Below are 18,302 nucleotides of genomic sequence, written 5' to 3' on the forward strand. Positions count from 1 at the left end.
TTGAGCAGGTAGCAATTACAGCTTCTGCTTGAGTCTCCATCCTGGAGGAAGGGAGGAGCTCCTTGCAATGAAAATGCCCTTGTTACTGTAAAGACTTGCAGGCAGTAATTACTGCTGCTTCTTCCTGGAGAAAGTAAGTTACTGCCATCTTGCTGAAAGCTCGTGAGCAGAATTGCAGCAGTTTCTTCAGTGTTTTTAGAGTCTTTCACCACCTGCTATGGGTGACAAATTGCTTGGGACACTTTTGGCTGGGGGTAGCTCTCAGGATGCTTCTGTTTTGAAGAAGCAAATTCTACTTTATTTTATAGTGGGGTCTCCTTAGTATGGAGGTCACAGACCAGGACATATGTGATACAGGCAATATGAGCCTCCTGTTGAATTGGGTGTTATTTTCCAAATTGCAAAATACACAGAAGTTTGCCACTCAAAAAATTTGACTTTTAACTTATGTCAGAAAGGGCACATGGGTCATTAAGCAAAATGTCCATGTAGGAAAAGTGTTTGCTTGAGCACTGAGACAGTAGAAACTGCAGCTGAGGTTGAGTGACAAGTTTCCTAAATCCTGATGACAGTGCTGGTGCGAGCTGACCTAAGTCAGCTGGCCATCCTGTGAAGGAATGTGCGACCAACGCGCAACTTGGCAGAAGCCACGTTTGAAATTTCTCATGAATGGAAGGACTATTTTTTCACCACCGCAACAGTTAACTTGGAGTCATCAATTCTCAGGATTTAATACCGAAAAGAACATATTTAGTTTGCTCTCAATTCATATTCCTCCTACTCAATAAGCGAGGGAAAAGCTACTGATGCAAGCAGCACAGATGGATTCTGTGTTGTGAAAGCTAGTCCTTGATCAGATGACTTGGGAACCAAATGTGCTTTTACGAAGCACTACAGCCAAAACATATTGCGAACTTGAAGAACAAATTTATTTTTAACTTGAAGAAAAATGTATCTGTAAAATGCATATTTTTCTGCACCTAAGTAGCAGAATCTTAGCTTACCAGGGGAAACAACTATTAAAAAACACATGTAATTAGTATATTAATCAATACAATTATACAGAATATAGTTTGAAAGTGCAAGTACTATATATAATGTGTGTAATTACAAATGGACTCAGAATCACTTTTTTCCTCATTTCAGATTCTGAGAATAGGAAGAATATTTCTGAGAACGAGAGGGTCAGGTTATTTAGCATGATGACTGTCAAATGTGCTGGCCTTGTTGATTTTCCACGTTCTTTCCTGAAAGGTGAGTGGTTAATTCTGGTGGAAGTCACTTGTGTGTTTGCAGTAGAGCAGTCAGATGTGGCTGTCTGCTGGTTCAGATAAAATAAGACTCTCATTTGGGAATGCTTATTCAAATTGCAAAAGTGTGAAAAACCAAGCTGCAGTTCTAACTCAGGCCCCAAACAGCAGAAATTAAGGCATTCCCTGAATAACTACAGTATTATTTTTTTTCTGTGATATTATAGATAAGAAGCAACAGAATGCAGCTTTGAAGTTCCTTACATATTTGCCAATTTCAATGACAGAAAATCTGACTATAACTTTGCTCTCTTTTTTTTTTTTTTCTTTCCAAAACTCTGCCATTCTTCCAATGTAATGAGCACTTTCCTGCATTGGAAACTGCTGTTGAGCGATCTGCTGTCGCCTGAGTAGGAAAAAGGGAGTGCCAGCAATTGCTAAAAGTAATTTCAGATTTCTTAGGTTTAAGGCACTTTTAGACTATTTAAGTCTAAAGTTGCATTTTTTTAATTCATGCCAGAAAGCACATGAATTCATGTATACATTGTTTTGGATGATGTAAATATGAGGCAATAGAATGCAGTTAATTTTGCTTCTTCGGTACCTGTTCAGAAAGGCTTGACTCCTCTAATACTTTAGTGAAGGGAAATTAGCAAAGTTTCTGTTTTTCCCTAATCTCAGCCTGCGATGCAGAATAATTACTCTAACTGAAGCTTTGAAGAAACGAGTGATTTGGTGTGCTAAAAGTGATTATATACTTTTGCTTTCCCAAAATATTACAGGAAAAAATCTTGATGGGAGAGTTATGGAGCAGCATAGAGCCTCCTTTAGGCCCCTGGTAAAACCTTATTTATATGATGTTGATCTACTAGCACTTTTCTCCAAGAGAACATTATAGCACTGATTATTATTTGACTCCTGTAAATCAAGTAGTGTCACTCTTCATACACAAGTGTACATAAATACAACACCAGAACATTTCCCGCGGCCTAGTTTTAGTATTGATAAAAATGTCTGAAACAAAAGTCATATAAGAATAAATATTTCCTGCAGGAAAATGCCTTGGGAAAAGCCTGAGCATCACAACCTCTGCTTATTTTACTTAGGTTTTCTTTTGCTTTTCTTCTCAATATAAAATGTTTAAGCATTTAGTTAGCCATTAACTTAAAAGCAGAGCTAATCTGAGTAAAAAGATCAGAAAACAGGATGTGCCCTTGTCAGCAGCTTTAAATCTAATCAGCTTGCAGCTGTTGTACAGTCACGATGTAATTCTTGGGGGGGAAATTCAATTAACAATTATATTTAGGGGACAGCTGGAGATAACAGCTATTGGTAGTATTATCATATATCCATCGCAGGCTCTATCCTACACCTACATAAGTCAATGGTGGGACCAGGCACCGCTGAGCTCCACTTCACAGTCTCACATCATTATTTCAAATAAAAATCTTTGACAGTTATGGAGTCTGCTACTAAACTCTGTAACTGATTATCTCTGGTGCAGAAGCCCTCTCTCATTTCACACTTGTTCACACACTCATTTCGCACTCTCAGCAGAGCTATCAAGAGGGCAAGGGAACCAAAACACAGACTTTCTGCTCCTGTGCCTGTCTAAGCATTGGATCCTTTCAACCGTCCCTTCAACACTGGGCTCTGACGGTCTGTAGGAGACTCCCTGATTTCCTCACTCCCAGGCTGCAGCTATTGTCGCTCTCAGCGGTTTATGCACAGATTCCTAAATGCCGTCGAATACTCATCTCCAAAGTATCAGTATCACTGCGGAACCCTCAACCCCAGTGAGAAAGAGGTTTACACAGTATACAGTTTATTATCAGTAATGCAGCATGTGTTCAGCTCACAAGCACTAATATAATGGATTGGAATCCCCAATTTTAATTAAAATAAATATTTTGTGGAACAATAAGCACTTTCCCTTTTGAGTTTCTACAATTTAGGACAGGGGAGAGATGAACATTTCTGTTATGACTTCTGCGTAGGATCAGAGCCATTTTACCAAAGGACTCTTCAATAAACCACAAGAAGTTAATTCTAAGCATGAATGGGAATCATGGCCTTTCCACAAAATCCTGTTGTTTGTTTAGATGCTTGAAGAATGGTAGCTTGATTACAACCATCCCTTTTCCCCTAGTTTTCCCGAACTCGCCCGAGGTTGTTTGGAGATCCCACTGTTGCGTGTTTGGCAGCCTTAGGAGACAGAGCTGCCTCTCACCAGAGCTTTAGCGCAACCGCTACGGAAAGGAGCTCAGGGCCCCGCCCGACAGCGCCGCGACCTCTACCCTCAGCGCCGCCGCACGCAGCCTTTAGTGGCGACTGTTGGGGGCGGCCGTTAGCGCCCCGCCCCACCCCACCCCACGCCGGAAGTGACTCCGCGCGCGGGGCGGCTGCTGTTCGTTCGCCCGCTCGGCTGTGTCGTCACCGCGCGCCGCTGGGCGACCCGCCGCGGGCCGGGCCGGGAGTGGCGCAGCGGCCGCCATGGCGGCGCCGCCGCAGAAGGAGCTCGTGTACAACAAGCTGCTGCCGTACGGCGCCCAGCTGGAGGCCGAAGCGGCGCGCTTCCTCGCCGACATCAAGGGCAACCTGGCGCGGGCCGTGCAGCTGCAGGAGCTGTGGCCCGGCGGGCTCTTCTGGACGCGGAAGCTCTCCACGTGAGTGCGCGGCGGCCGTCACCTAACGGTGCTGCCCGCAGCGGCCGGGGCGCGCAGCGGCCGCTCCTAACGGCCCGCAGCGAGCGTGGCGCGGTCGCCCGGGGGGCTCCAAGCGCCACGGGCCGCCCCGCGGGGCCGGCTCTTGCACAAGGCCGCGGGGCGCCGCGGGGTACGAAACGGGGACAAAGGTGGTTTCGTTTCCGAGGGCCCGGCCGTCGCCTCGGGAACTTCCTCGATTCTGTGAGCCGAGCTGTGCCGTGTGTGTTATTTATTTTAAAATTATTTCTGTACCTATCCCTCACGGGTTTCTTCCCTTGGCCTTTTAACCCGCTTGCGGGAGGCACTGTACTATACTATCTCCTTTCGCAACTTTGGCGGTAGCAGCATGAAGCCTTTCGCAGAGCGGGCTGGTTTGAGCCGCTGCGTGCCCAGCGCTGGAAGGATCCTGCTCGGCTTTCCTGCTCTCTTAACAAAGGTGGTGCCCTAGTTTAAGCAGTGTTGGGGGGGGGAAATTAAAAACTTCGCTGTATTGCTTGTGTGCTGGCAAAGTGCAGTTTGTGTTGGTTCAACTGTGAGTGTTGACAAGATGGATTTTTTTTTAATTCAGATTGGAAACATGGGAGTTTAGCTACAGTAGCACTAAGTGGAGTGTAGAGTTTCTGTAGTGAATTTAACAAAATACACTTTAATTAATGAATTTATTTTTAATATGACCTATTCTGGCCAGTCTGGTAATAAAAATGGTGTCATATGACAGGTGACTGCTATAGGTTCTGTCAACACACTGTTTATGTGAATGTCTTGTTTTTGATGAATGCTCTGTGCACCTTCATAATAACAGAATACTTGGGTTTGGTAGAACTGCGTTCTTCACTTTTTTTTTTTTCTTTTAGTGTTGGCAATTTAATATATATCCGGCGGTCAAAAGTTTGGTTGATATACACATATTGAAATGTAAGTGACCTTAGGGTTGCCAAGAAGCATTCTTAGATAGAATTACATTGATGGTTGCGAAATGATTCACATGTTTGCATTATGAGACAGTCTGAACCTGCTTGGACCCAGTTCAATACTGTGTTTTTTCTTAGCTATCTGCCTGCTCACACTGTTCAGAGTGATGCCTCTTGTCTTTGGACTTGTGGCACAACTTCGTATGCTAATCAAGCTGGCATAAATTGTAGTAGTAAGAGAAAGATCTACCATAGATAGGGTAACTCCTGCAGTTGGATGTTTTGAAAATGTGCAGGTATAGTTTACAATTAATCCACTAGTCATTCTGTAAACTGCAATTTCTGATACTAGTTTTGGCTTCAGGGCAGTGAATTTTAGCCTGTTGAGAACTGTTGCTGTGCCACCTTATGAATCATGAAAAGGGCAGGAGGCTCTAATTTGTGGTTTTCCACCTACCCTTTGAAGTTTAAATTTACTGCATTTTGCAACTTGTATGATGCCTCTTCATCCCAAGATTTCTTCGTGCCATGTTCTAGTAATTCTTTGTGGCAGCAAGACTGAATGTGTTTGGTTGTAGGCAAGGAAGAAAACTGATTTTTTTTTCTTTTTTTTTAAATAGGTGATATGGTTAACATAGGAGATATCTTGCTTCCTCAGTTTAATTTAGCAAAACAGCTTTGTGGGATAAAATATTACAAAAAAAAATTTTGGCTAAGATAAAGAAACTTTCAAAAAATAAGAACATGATGTTCTATTTTGTCACACTTATGTTGAATTATGACAGCAAAACTAGAGATTTGTTGTCAGTTCTGCGTACTTCATCTACCTTCATCTCAACTTTATACCTTTTCTTCTTGTTAGCCAGCTGTAATAAAGTACACATTTGACCAGAAATGAAGAATCTTCAAAAGACTTCTGCCTAGTTTTATTACAAATATCTGAATTTAAAAAGCCTGAAAATACTCTCATTGCATGCTGTGAAGTAATTCATAAATCAGAATCAAGACTGACATGTTTTGAATCTTGTACAGAAAAAGAAGATAATGCAGACAGTGTAACATATGGAAATGTATGAATGAGGTGTTTTTTTTTTTTATTATTTTTTAAAGTCACTCAGTTTATATACCTGTATAGTACTATCTCTTCAGGTCTGCTGTAGCTTTGTACAGCTGTGCATAGACTCTAGAGGTATGAGAAATGAAAGTGAAAACTCAAAACATTTCATTTAAATTCAAAAATTTTTGTACCAGTTACTATTTCATGGTGACAGCTGAACCTGTTTGAGCTGTTTGATGTCATGAATTGAGTGAGGAAAGAAAACTAAAATTGAGATTTCTTAGATATAATGCCTCTTGGGTGACTTGCATAATTGTTCTTGCATGTGTAACTTTCAGTGATATAAATGGGGTCTGTGGTTGGAATGCATGCATCTGCTGAGAGAACTTCCTTTTCTGTAAAAACAGGAATAGGGCAGTTTCTTAAGAAGCTTATGACTTAGTAGGACTTCTTAGAGAAGTAAAACTGCTTGCCTGGATAATTAGAATTTAAGTCCTAATAGTGTTCCTCAGAAGTCCAGTCTTCAGCACCCTGAGACTCCTCCAACTTTGGTCAGTAAAATCTGTATGTTTTAAAACACTAATTCTATTGTAATAGTGTAAGTCTGCATCTCAATTGTGTAATTTGCTACAGTGTTTGTGGGAAAACAGCACTTGAGTTGCATCAGTTATTTGCATAAATGGACTTGTATCATATTCGTTCATGGTCCTCTACCTCAAGCTTAGACAGCTGTTTTAATTTTCACCTTTTAACATTTTTCATAGAAAGTTTCAGCACAGATATTAGAACATAGCTTTTAAATGAGAGTTAGCATAAAAACATTTAATAATTTCAGAACATCTGATTGATTGATTGATGCAGTTGAGAGAACACATGAGGGTCTTTTTGCACTTTCTACTTCAAAAGATAAGGGTTGAATTTTTAGAGCTCAGACACAGGTTCTTTTCTGGACAGTGTTATTTTGTGTTAGGGATAGAGCCTTCTCACAGAGCGATACCTAAATATCCTACTGTGAGATATGAAAAAAATGTGGATCAACTGTTTTGAATTGTAGGACACAAAAATGATATCGAGGGTAAAACCTGTCAGTGAAATTTGTCTGAAGTATTTCAACCACTATTGCATTATGAATATTTTATTTACTTTTTTCTTATCCTCATAAGAAAACTCAAATTTCTATCTGGATACATATTTGGGAGGTATGATATATACATATATGAGATTTAAATAGTGTTTTGTTTTATTGATAATAGTTTTGAACAGATGATAATCCTTTTTTTTGCATTCTGGAAAATAAAATTAGATGGCTAGGAGTTTAGGAGAGTAATTTATTTAGCTTCGTAAGTGAGGGCAACTTTCAACTATAGCACAAAAGCCAACTTTCTGGGGCAATTCAGGGAACCCACTTCATGTGATAGCGCATTTCCTAAAAATAGGCCTATTGTAATTCTGGAATGAAAGCTTGGTATGCTTAATGCTTTTACAGTAAGGATTTTTTTTTTTTTGAGGGGGAAGGGCAGGGAGGAGGTTTGTAGGCTTTTTATTTTTTTTAATCTCCAGAGACGCTATCCTGAGCAGAAGAATGATGGAGATGCAAACAGAATGTTGACTTATTAATTAGTGTTTTTTTGCGTAGCTGAACTCCAAATCAAAACCCAGTGGACCAGTAAAGTTAAGCACTACTTATTTATGCTTTTTTTGCAATTGACTGGAAAGGTCGAGAACTCGTAAAATCTTTGGATTTCTTAAAGCAGGATTGAAAAGAGTAATGAAATTAAGATTTCAAGTAGCACCTTAAGTTTTATGTGCTCTCGTTAAGAAGTCTTAATATTTTCCATCAATTTTTGTGTTTAGAATTGAAGTTAGTAGTTTTCCATCAGTTTTATGCTTACCTTTTTCTTGAAAAGATATTATTCCAGAAGCAGGAGATGATGCTGAGAAAGAATAAACCCAATTAATGCTACTTAGATATTTATGTGTGCATGTGTATATATACGCATATGTGTATTTATATAAATACATATGAAATATATATACACACACAAGAGCCAACATTTATATGGTGATCATGCATATATAGCTACAAGGTATACTGCAGGTTTAGGTAAAATTAAACCTGTATTCTTTAGTAATCATGATGTTTTGTTCTATGCAAGGAAAACTGGGCAATATTTTGAAAATATCAGAAGTTCTGATATCCTTCTGCTAGGATTTTGTTGAATTTTGAGGAAAGTGGAATTAGCCCTTTGTTAGGAATAATTATTTTCTGCTCGTCATAATGTACAGCTGGATTAAGGCAAGTAAGTAGATTTAAAAATGTGATGCTCTTTGTCCATTTATATAAAGAAGCTGTGAAAACAGGAGCAGTGTGACATTTAGTTATACTTGGTCATAGTGACATGTTTGTGCTCAGTATATTCTCTATAACTGTACTTTTAGTTAAATGGGATTTGGTGTAATAAAACTGGTTAGCAAATGTCAAGAAAGGTAACAGTCCAATCACTTTCTCTTGTATCTAGGTATGTTACATCTCTTGCACAGTGTTCTTTGTAGTTCTATTTTGAAGTCTTTTTAAAGCTTCCATTTAAAAAAAAAAGCCTACTTTTTTGCTTTACAGTTAATTTTGTGAGAGAGGAGATAAACGTGTATGTGACAGGTTACTGACAAGTAACAAAATGAAAGTTGAAAGCGTTTTCAGAATCCTCTGGTCCAAAGTAAAACATGCTGTTCTTATTTGCTGGTGTCTTTCTAAATGCATAAGGTCATGGGAGGCACTATCTTGCAAGTGAGCTCCTTTAAAATATGGTCATGACTCTGAACACTGTTTTCCTCTTTAGTAAAAAGTAAGTGAAGGCTAAGGGAAGTGGCTCTGGCAGCTCCTGTCTTTTCATGGCTGACCATCCAGAATCCTTATATATAATGCCTGTGATTTGTCTATTAATTCTAGTAAACTCTTTTCCAAAGGCCTTTTATCTGAAAGTCTAGAAATAGCTCTTCCTCTTACTTGTGCCATTTATTAGTTCTCTATGCTAGCCTGATTATTAGTACCCCACCTATCTTGTACAAATTTTCAGACTTTCACCTTGAATCCTTCCAAAACAGTATGTGAGCAATGCATGCTTTTCAGGAATTCAGGAATCAAGATGGTTTATTTTCTGATTGGTGGGTAGACCACTAACTGTTCATGTTTGCCTTTTTTAAAAGTTGCCCAACTTATATTTTCTGTCAATTTCAAGAAGTCCTTCAGAGAGATCTCTTTCCTTATGTTTCTGCATTCAGATTACAGTGTAGGATTCTGAAATACAGGGTGTTTTGCGTCCCAGAAAAGTAGAGCAAGATCAGGCATTTTTCCTGTTACCAGAATAGGCATTAATGCACCACTAGTTTTTGTTTAGCAATGAATTAATCCAACCTCTGTGAAGTCTTTATAAAAACAGTGGATAAGTTTCTCCAAAAATTATTTTATGAGAGTTCTCATGTGTTTTGTCAAAGAGCTACTTAGAGGTCAGTGTGTTAGTAATGTTTCTCATGAATCTGTCAGAATAGTTGGAGCAGAAATAAAAAGGGAAAGTGTTTTTTCCAGGTGAGTAGTGATTTATAGCTGTGCAGCATGTAAAATTCTGCACTGGAATCTTGCATAGGTTTTGCTGGAGTAGGTGATTTTCAGTTAAAATGTATTCATTTTCTCCTTTTAAACTTGACTACTGCACGTTTTTCTTCCAAAATTAGTGTTAATAAAGCTGCATTTTCTTATAATACTACTTATGAGGGACAACAATGGAGCATGCCACCAGCAAAGCTCAGTTTCTAAATAAGCTGCTCAGTCTTACTGCAGGCTGTTAAATTTGGACTGTACTTGAAACACTTTTTATTAGCTTCTGACCTATGTTCTGTCTCCATAAAGTGCACTAGCTCAAAAGGACAAGATAAGAATATGGTCAAGCTGCTTGTGACAGTTTTTCCCTTTGTAAAGGGAATAATTATAGAGATATAAAAAATACTAAACTTAATAGTTAGCACATCTGGAGGCAAGTAACCGAGTTGGAAGAATGATGCCCTTGTTTTCGTGATTTGTTGTGTGAGCCTTGCGTTATACTGACTGTAGGATCTTGGGAGACGGTGGGTTGTCTTTGTTGTATCTGATTATTTATTGAAGGTGATACTTCCTTCACCTCATCTGACTAAACACAAAAATGTTTTTGATATATATATATCTCTGTTTAGCATACTTTTTATTTGTGATTTTAAAATCAATTTTAATTTCACTAACTCAACTTGAATTAAAATCCTGTTTTCCTTTGGAGGAAACTTAGGACTAATTGTAGTTTGAGAGAGTAACACTTGCCCATTCTTTTGGGTTGGCACTTTATAGGTGTGTTAAATGTCTGTTCCTCTTGGCTTGCAAAAGCAAAAAAATAAAGTGTAAGGATTATCCTTGTTTGCAAATCAGTGTTTCCCAAAAGCCTTATTCTCATTTCTGAGTCTTCTTTTCTTAGAAACATAGCAAAACATAGATGTACACAGAGTGTGTGTGTGTGTGTATATATATATTTATAAATACACTGAACATACTCAAGTTATAATAGAAAAAGGTTTTCTGAAACTGCATTATGTTGTACTTCCTCTACTAATTTCAGGGATCAGAATCCTTTTACTATAGATTTGTGTTCTCTGCAGGGCTTGGAAAGTAGGTTTATTTTTGTGTGTTCTATTTTCATTTAACAGCAAATCACGTAAGATCTGACTTGGGTATTATATCAAATGAGCATGCTTAAAAATATTGCTGATTTATCTCACGTTTTGTTTCTAGATATATCCGGTTATATGGGAGAAAATTTAGCAAAGAAGATCATGTGCTTTTTATTAAGCTGTTGTATGAAATGGTAACAATTCCAAAACTGGAGATCAGCATGATGCATGGATTTGCACGGCTGTTGATAAACCTGTTAAAGTAAGTACAGATTTCTGCTGACTGCTGAAATTTTTATCTTCAAGTAGTTGATCATTGTCTTTAGCCTGCTATATGGTTTAGTATGTCTTATTGCAGGTTGCCTAATCATCTGTGCAGGAGATATTAAAAAAGTTTTTCTTATGTGAACACTTCGCTATTACAATTGAAAGTGAAAGCATATTGGTTTTCTTTTTCCTTTTTTGGAAAGGAAAAAAGAGCCACATGTTGAATCTCAAGTAAGAAGATAATGAGGACTGTTACACAATTTGTTAGTATTTGATTTTACTTATACTTTTCCTGAAGATCTTGTTAGCCTGTGTTCATGGAGAAAGTCTGTGTCTGTCTTGCTTGAGTTTCCACTGGTTTGTGCCAAGTGCTGAAGATAAACATAGTTCACATCAATATTCCTATGTGTGGTATTTCCATGCGAAGTGTGTCAGTATAAATGTTTAATTCTAATGTGCTCATTATTTTATTTTATTAGGAAAAAAGAACTGCTTTCCAGGGAAGACTTAGAATTACCATGGAGACCACTTTATGAAATGTTGGAAAGGATACTGTACTCCAAAACAGAGCATCTTGGATTAAATTGGTTTCCTAAGTAAGTCTGCGTTTTAAAGTATCTGCAATGCTTGAAGGTTCTCTTACAGATTTGCTTTAGATATTTGGAGTTTGTGTAGTGAATATATACTTAGTTTTTTATATTTCATTTTCAGTATGCAAGACCATATACAGAATTCAGTATTTCTCTGTCAGTGGTTTACTTTCACTCTGACATTTTTTCCTTTTATTAATGTGGTCAAGTGGACTTCTAAATAGCCTAAAATGGGTATCTTGGCCAGCTTACTTTTGGGATAATAACCCACAGTTTAACCAATTTCAGTGATATTCAGGCTGAATGTCTTCAATTTTATTACATGAGACTTGAGTAAAATAAGAATGGTACTGGTATTAAAAGTGTGTGTTCTAAGCATTACCAGTATATGTAATCTGGATGTGAATCAGTATGTGAAGTGCCTTGTGTAGGAAATACATACTTTTTTTTTTCAGAGTGAGTGTACAGTATGGACTAACGCATTTCTTCCTAGTTGGGAATCCTAGAAATGTTCTGCTAATGTTTTAAAAACAAAAACTAGTTTTCTTCATTTTCTTCTACTGCCCTTTTGACAAATTTCTGCAGTCACAATTTCTGTAATAAATGAAATCGGGGGAGGCCCTATCCTGTGAATTTTAATTACAAAAGATATGAAGTAATCAAATCTGTTTGAATTAAAACTTAATTTCTCATGCGTAGTTTGTCATAATAGAAAAGTTGTTTTCTGGCCAGAAATATTTGAGTATAATACTTGGGTCATTTTACTGAAAAGATCTTATTTTTGATATATGACATTTTCTTTTTAAGTCATTTAGGAAGTATTTCATGCTGAGTTTGCCTCAAGGCTACATAGCTGAAAAAAAAGTCTGGTAGTGCAGTTTAGTGAAATAGAACAGTTTTGCTAATTGTAGGTGTTATGTGTAAGTGAAAATGCAAAGGAGCAGAGCCTGTTCTAGTTGGTTTATTTTGCGTGTTTGCCAGTGCCTGCTGGAACTGTATACTTTGCCCTGTGGTATTGACTAGTCATTTGCCATTTACTTTTGAGAAACTTGCGTAGTGGGGAGGAGACTTTGCCAAGAGGGAAAAGAAAGTTAAACTGGGAGGAAGGTAGCCAGGATGATGACTTGTCTGAAACTTCAATCTTTTATGAACTATATTTAGGATTTAGACACTCCATCTCAATATGCAGTGCGATTTGTTCTCATACGGTGCATATTTTTCTTACCCTTCATTTTAAATTTAATTTTGAGGGGTACCTTTTTTGATATCAAGTGACTATTTTTAATAATTCAGTTGATTTGTAATTGTTAAAATAATTATTGTATGTTTAAATTTTTTTCTCTTTTCTTTTTTTTTTTTCCTTAATTCAGTTCATATCGACCAGGCTTGTCTTCAACTAAAACATTTGTGCTTAATGTATTACGTAGGTGGTAAGAATGACTTTTTTTGGTTCAGCTCTGGCCGATGTGTAATCTTCTGCATGTTCTGTTAGACTGTAACACTTGTCACACAGGTGTAACTTTCTGCATAAATAATTGTTTCAGAAAACCAGTGTTAACATTACACCACTGTTATGAGAATGTCGCACTGTATGTAAACGTTTCTAATTGGGGAACAATATACTGTGTGTGTGGCTGATAAAGTGGTTATATGCTAACTAATTTAACCAGCATATATATTTCAAGGGTTGAGTGAAAGGTAAATTTTGCATTTGAATAGTTACTACATCTCAATATGGACGAAATCGGTATTTGTATAGGAGTACGTGTCATTGAATAGATTTACCTTACTATTAAAAATGATGAAATCATAGAATAGGTTGTGGAAAATATATTATGATCTAATGTTCAAGTAGTAAAGTGTGAAAAATTTCATGTCCAAACAGTTCACTGAATTTTTTTTACTGGAAAACATAGTGAAGATTTGTGGGGTGTGCAAGTATGAATTCAGAAATAGTTTAAATTGGTAACAAGCAGAACTAAGCAGTTGTCAGGGAGAAATTTTAGCATTTTTTTGGAGGAAGAAAATTTTAGATGTACTAATCTAGTGAGATGCTTGTTTTTCGGTATGTCATAGAGACTCACTAGAACAACTTAATATATGAAACCGCAGGCAACTCCTATGTTTCGTTATTTACTGTCTTTAAGTTCTTGTAGTGAAGTGTCTGCCACAGGGCTACTATGTTGCTTAAGGCCAGAATTCATCATGAAAAATGAAAATAATGCATTTGCTGCTCTTTGATAATGTAAGAGTCAGCACTATCAGTTTATATGTTATTAAACCCACCTATATTCCTCTGAAAATGCAGGAGGAAAATAGATGCACGTGCAAGCTAATGAGGTTGTATCCTTCCTACACGAAGAAAACTACTGTAGCATCAGAACAATGACCAGTTAGGATGAGAAATTATTTCTTTTAGTTCACTGAATAAGCTCTTTATTTCAATAAATAATGGATATCCTTTCAGTATAAGCTTGCATTTGCTGTATCTCTCCTACACTGTTTTCAACAACTTTTATCAATATTGGGTCAGCACTAAATACTTCTGAGAAGATGGGAAAACGAACTATAGTAGTCTCTTCACCAGTGTGACTTATGTATTCAATTGCTTTTTGTTGTGCCATTTTAATCTTTACCTAAATTTAGTGGTAGAGCAACATACATAAACTTACTAGCTTGGTGGTTTTAGATATCTTCAACCTATCTGTAGCAGTAGGTGTACGAAGAGTTTAAGCAAAAGGTGAGGAGAAGCCACTACCTAGAGGTTTGAACGAGTTTGTTAAAAGTGAGTAAGGAAACCAGCAGCCTATTGCCTCCTGTTCTCCCCAGGTATGTTGTCCTGCTCTTTTCTAACAGAGTTATAACCCTGATACCTTACTAGATGTCCTCTGTAGTTGGCTTGTGGTTTAACCATATCTTAGTCAGATGTTTCCTTGCATGGAAACTTCTGTCTGCTGCATTTTCGTTGGTGTTTTGGTGGTGTGTGTGTGTGTGTGTGTGTGTTAGTTGACTTTTCTGCTCCTTTTTAGTTTCTGTGAAAAATCCGTGGCCAGAGGACAGAAGGGAAAAGCCCGTCCAGTGTTCTTCTTTCCCTGTATTTCTCTAAGTGAAACTTGTGAGCTTGAAAGACTTGATCTTCAGCATCAGTGTGCCTAGAATTTCCTGTCCTATTTATTCTCCTTTGTAATACTTAAATAGAATGTAGTAATATGCTTTTTGTTGTTGTTCTACCACACAACCGTTTTTCATGGTGATCCTTAATGCTCTTAAGGATTGTGGTGTGTGTTTTTTTTTTTTTTTTTTTTTCTTCTTCTTCCTGGTTTGCCCTTTATCTACTATGGAAGCAACCGCCATATAATATATAACTCTTCCTGGGTTAAATACTATTCTTGGATCTTAATAAGCTTATTAGAACTTGATCTTACTTCTGTTTATATTGAGTGCTTAGCTTTGCCTGCTCTTCCTTAAAGTTATTGTAAGTTGTCAGCAAGCTCCAAATTTTCTGGAAGAAGTTGCAGATTTGCATTTGTTTGTGTCAGAGTTTGCAGAACCTGTGCCACCTGCTCTAGGTGTTCCTGCTTGAGTAGGGGGGTTGGAGTAGATGATGATCTCTAGAGGTCCCTTTGTCCTAAAGTAGTGTTAAAGGTCATGAATTCGGCTGGCTTGTACTGAGTGTCAAAGTGGTGTTGAGGGGATGATTGTTTTTTCTTTTATGTGTATGTGTGTTTTCCTTTCAAAGTGTTCTCTAGAAATAGTGGTTTATCCATTTCATATATTATTTGGCTTGTGTGGAATCATTTTATTTTGTATGGGACTACAGAGAGTGTGTATGCATGCTTATTATTCATATGTCTAAAAGTAATTGATCTAAATTGATCTTTTATAAGATCGTGAAGATGATCATTCACTATCATCTTCCTTGCAATAAAAATAGCATTTCTGTATCTGATAATCTTCCATTTTTTGATGCTGTTTGTTGTTCTTGTTTTTAAGAGTACAGAAAGTATATCTAAAAAATCAAGGAAGTTCTCTGGTAAAAAATTTTATTTGAGGAATAGTATTGGTGTAGTATCTCAATCTCCCTCTCCTGTGAACTTCCTGTTAAAATATTATAGAAGACAGTCACTGTTAACTTGAATAGTGTTCCCACCTTTAGCTGGAAAACTTATATTAAATCAGCTCTTTAAGTGAGAGAGAAGTCAATGAAATAACTATTGGGTTGCTGATAGTTCACTGTTTCTTTTAGAAACACCAGACAAAAACAAGTAGAAAAGAACAGATTTAGGATTTGGAATATAATTATAACTTTTTGAAGTCTAATTGCCTGTGTTGATTTATGGGTTTCATAAATATTTATAAGAAAAGTCTCTCTATTTGTGTTTTCAGCATCCACTAAAATGTTACTTTTCTTCACTGGTTAGTAGTCAAGAGTGCAAGGCAGTATCTCTAAGTAATGATGATATTTGTTTGCTCTAGTGAAAACGCAGTTCATAAAAGAAATAAAAGGTAGAATCAGGAGTTTAGCAGAGTGATTTTTTTTTTTTAATGCTTGTGACTAGGTCTGTGTCGAAGTGGATTAGCATATGCATGTCCACAGAGGATATCTAATTGCATCTGTATTAGACTCTTGGGGAAAAATCAGCAAATGATTGCTTTTAATGCCGTTCTTGATACATGATGACGTAATATTCCTAATGTTTTGTTTTGTGTTTCAGTTCTGTAGAAAGTGTTTTAAAAACACTAGTGAAGAGCTGCCGACCGTAAGTAGTTGGTTTTTTTTTTTTTTTTTTTTTTTTTGCTTCATTAATTTTGATACGTGTTTGTCCTTTCTTAAAGTAATATTAAAACATTATCTGAATAAAGTCAAAATCCTACTAGTCATTTGTTTAATGTTACATCTACTTGTTTGCCTTTAGCACTTTTCTGGGGATGGGCAGGTGTTTCTGGTCTACTCCAGTTCTGTGGTCAATACCTCAAGTTCATAGGGTTACTTCAAACAAAATGACAGTCATGTGCCATGCTATAATGTTTAAACAAAGCACATGTGCTTTGTTTACAGCCTTTTTGTTACAGTCCTGGATAAAAATATGTTTAAAATATATCTAAGCAGTTAAGAAGCCTGTATATCAAAAGGCTGGTTCACTTTAATCTTTTGTATTCTGTTATATGCATCACTCGGAATGTGTACACCTGTGCCAGTCTTGTTCTCTGCACTGCTTGGCTTTAGCAGCTTAGATACTGCAGAGATGGAGGGAGGAGGCTAGTTCTCCTTTGTCTACTCTTCATATAACCATTTATAATTACTGCTTTCATGGAGATAGTCAATTCAGATACCAATTTGTTACCCCATTGAACGCTCCAGTAGAAGGTGTTATTCTAAACACAATGCAGGTTAGTGTAATGAACATCAGCATAAAGATGCTTGATTCTTTTCCTCAAATATGTGATGATTTTTTTTCATGTTTGTTTAGCTAAATAAAGAAATCTACTTTTTGTTGTTGACTATTTGGCTTTTTCTTTTCAAATGAAAAAGTCACCGAAGAGTGTTTTTTGTTTTGTTTTTGTTTAATGCAAATGTGACACTTAGGAAAACTCTTGTTTGAGGTTGAGATACTGGTAACATGACTGCCAATTGGCCATGTTTCAACTGCAGTAGTAAATTTGTTAGATACTTAGATGGATGTTTTAAAAACGGCATAGCATTGGTGACTATTTAATTTCTTTTAAAAGAAAATACTTATATAAGGATCTTGGTAGTCTCCTAATTATACCCTTCATGCCTTTATTAATCATGAATTACCTTGTACCAAATGTGAATAATAGGCATCTTGACCAGCCTGCACATTATCATGATCTTGCATCTTTTCTAATCTTTTTTGGTTAAGGATAGATAAGGATCTTAAGTTTTTTTTTCTGTACAGTGATGTACAGTGGTGTCCTTGAATCTTAACTTTGTTTTGTGAAGGATTGGTAGAGGTTTGGAATACCAGCTTATCTTCTTCTATTGCTCCATGTTACTTGGTCCTCCCGTAAAACTTGACATTTATGACTAATTCATGCAGAATTTTTCAGCTTGAGGGGGAGAAACACTTATCTTTAAAGCTAAGTTGCACGCATTCAATACTTGCATTTTTTTCAGATATTTTCCAGAAGATGCCACTGAGGAGATGTTAGATGAATGGCGTCCTTTAATGTGTCCATTTGATGTTACCATGCAAAAGGCCATCACCTACTTTGAGTTATTTCTACCTACCACCCTTCCTCCAGACCTTCATCATAAAGGTTTCAAGTGAGTATAACTGAATATCTAGTCTTGCGGTATTTTTTGCTGATAAAAAGAACTCTCATATCTGAAGACATCATATGAGTCAATACATATTCTGTCTCCTTAATGTAAGTTTATCTTATGTTCATGTCTTCATGGAATTTGATATTTGAAAACAATAGCAATGGAAATGTGATTGTGGTAGTTTTTTTTAAACCTCTGGCCTTGAATGAAATCAGAATAAAGCTAATGGCAATTTTAACTGTCGGATGATAGAAATAGACTTAATAGTTTAAGCTAGAAAGTGATTTGTTTTCATGTGGTTTACCTGTATTAAGATGGAAGTATGTAATAAGAAAATGATGAAGCTGAAGTAGATAAGGAGACTGTTTTTGCAATGTTTGTGTGGAAGGGGAAAATGACAAACAATAAGAGATAAAGGAATCTAGGCCTGAAACTTGTAATCAAAGTTGAGGGTAGGGAGGGTGTTACATGAGATGAAATGTGGTGTCTCCATTATGGTTTTTTCTTTTTTCTTTTTTTTCTTTTCCTGAGTTGGGGAGGGGAA

The 18,302-nt window shown here is 37.0% G+C and overlaps 1 protein-coding gene across 1 annotated transcript in view; it reads left to right on the top strand.

Annotated features, from left to right (window-relative positions):
- The first annotated feature begins 3,654 nt into the window (after nt 1-3,654).
- PSME4 (proteasome activator subunit 4) overlaps nt 3,655-18,302 on the top strand; it is a 57,208-nt gene continuing 42,560 nt past the window's right edge. The window contains exons 1-5 of the mRNA XM_088532560.1: nt 3,655-3,916; nt 10,734-10,874; nt 11,359-11,475; nt 16,185-16,229; nt 17,609-17,758. Coding sequence (XP_088388686.1) covers nt 3,744-3,916; nt 10,734-10,874; nt 11,359-11,475; nt 16,185-16,229; nt 17,609-17,758 — 626 coding nt within the window. The 5' untranslated portion in view covers nt 3,655-3,743. The remainder of the gene's footprint in view (nt 3,917-10,733; nt 10,875-11,358; nt 11,476-16,184; nt 16,230-17,608; nt 17,759-18,302) is intronic.

Source organism: Tinamus guttatus, unplaced genomic scaffold (assembly GCF_059628265.1).
Source record: "Tinamus guttatus ecotype Peru unplaced genomic scaffold, ASM5962826v1 Tinamus_guttatus_pri_ptg000033l, whole genome shotgun sequence".
NCBI classification, from domain to species: domain Eukaryota; kingdom Metazoa; phylum Chordata; class Aves; order Tinamiformes; family Tinamidae; genus Tinamus; species Tinamus guttatus.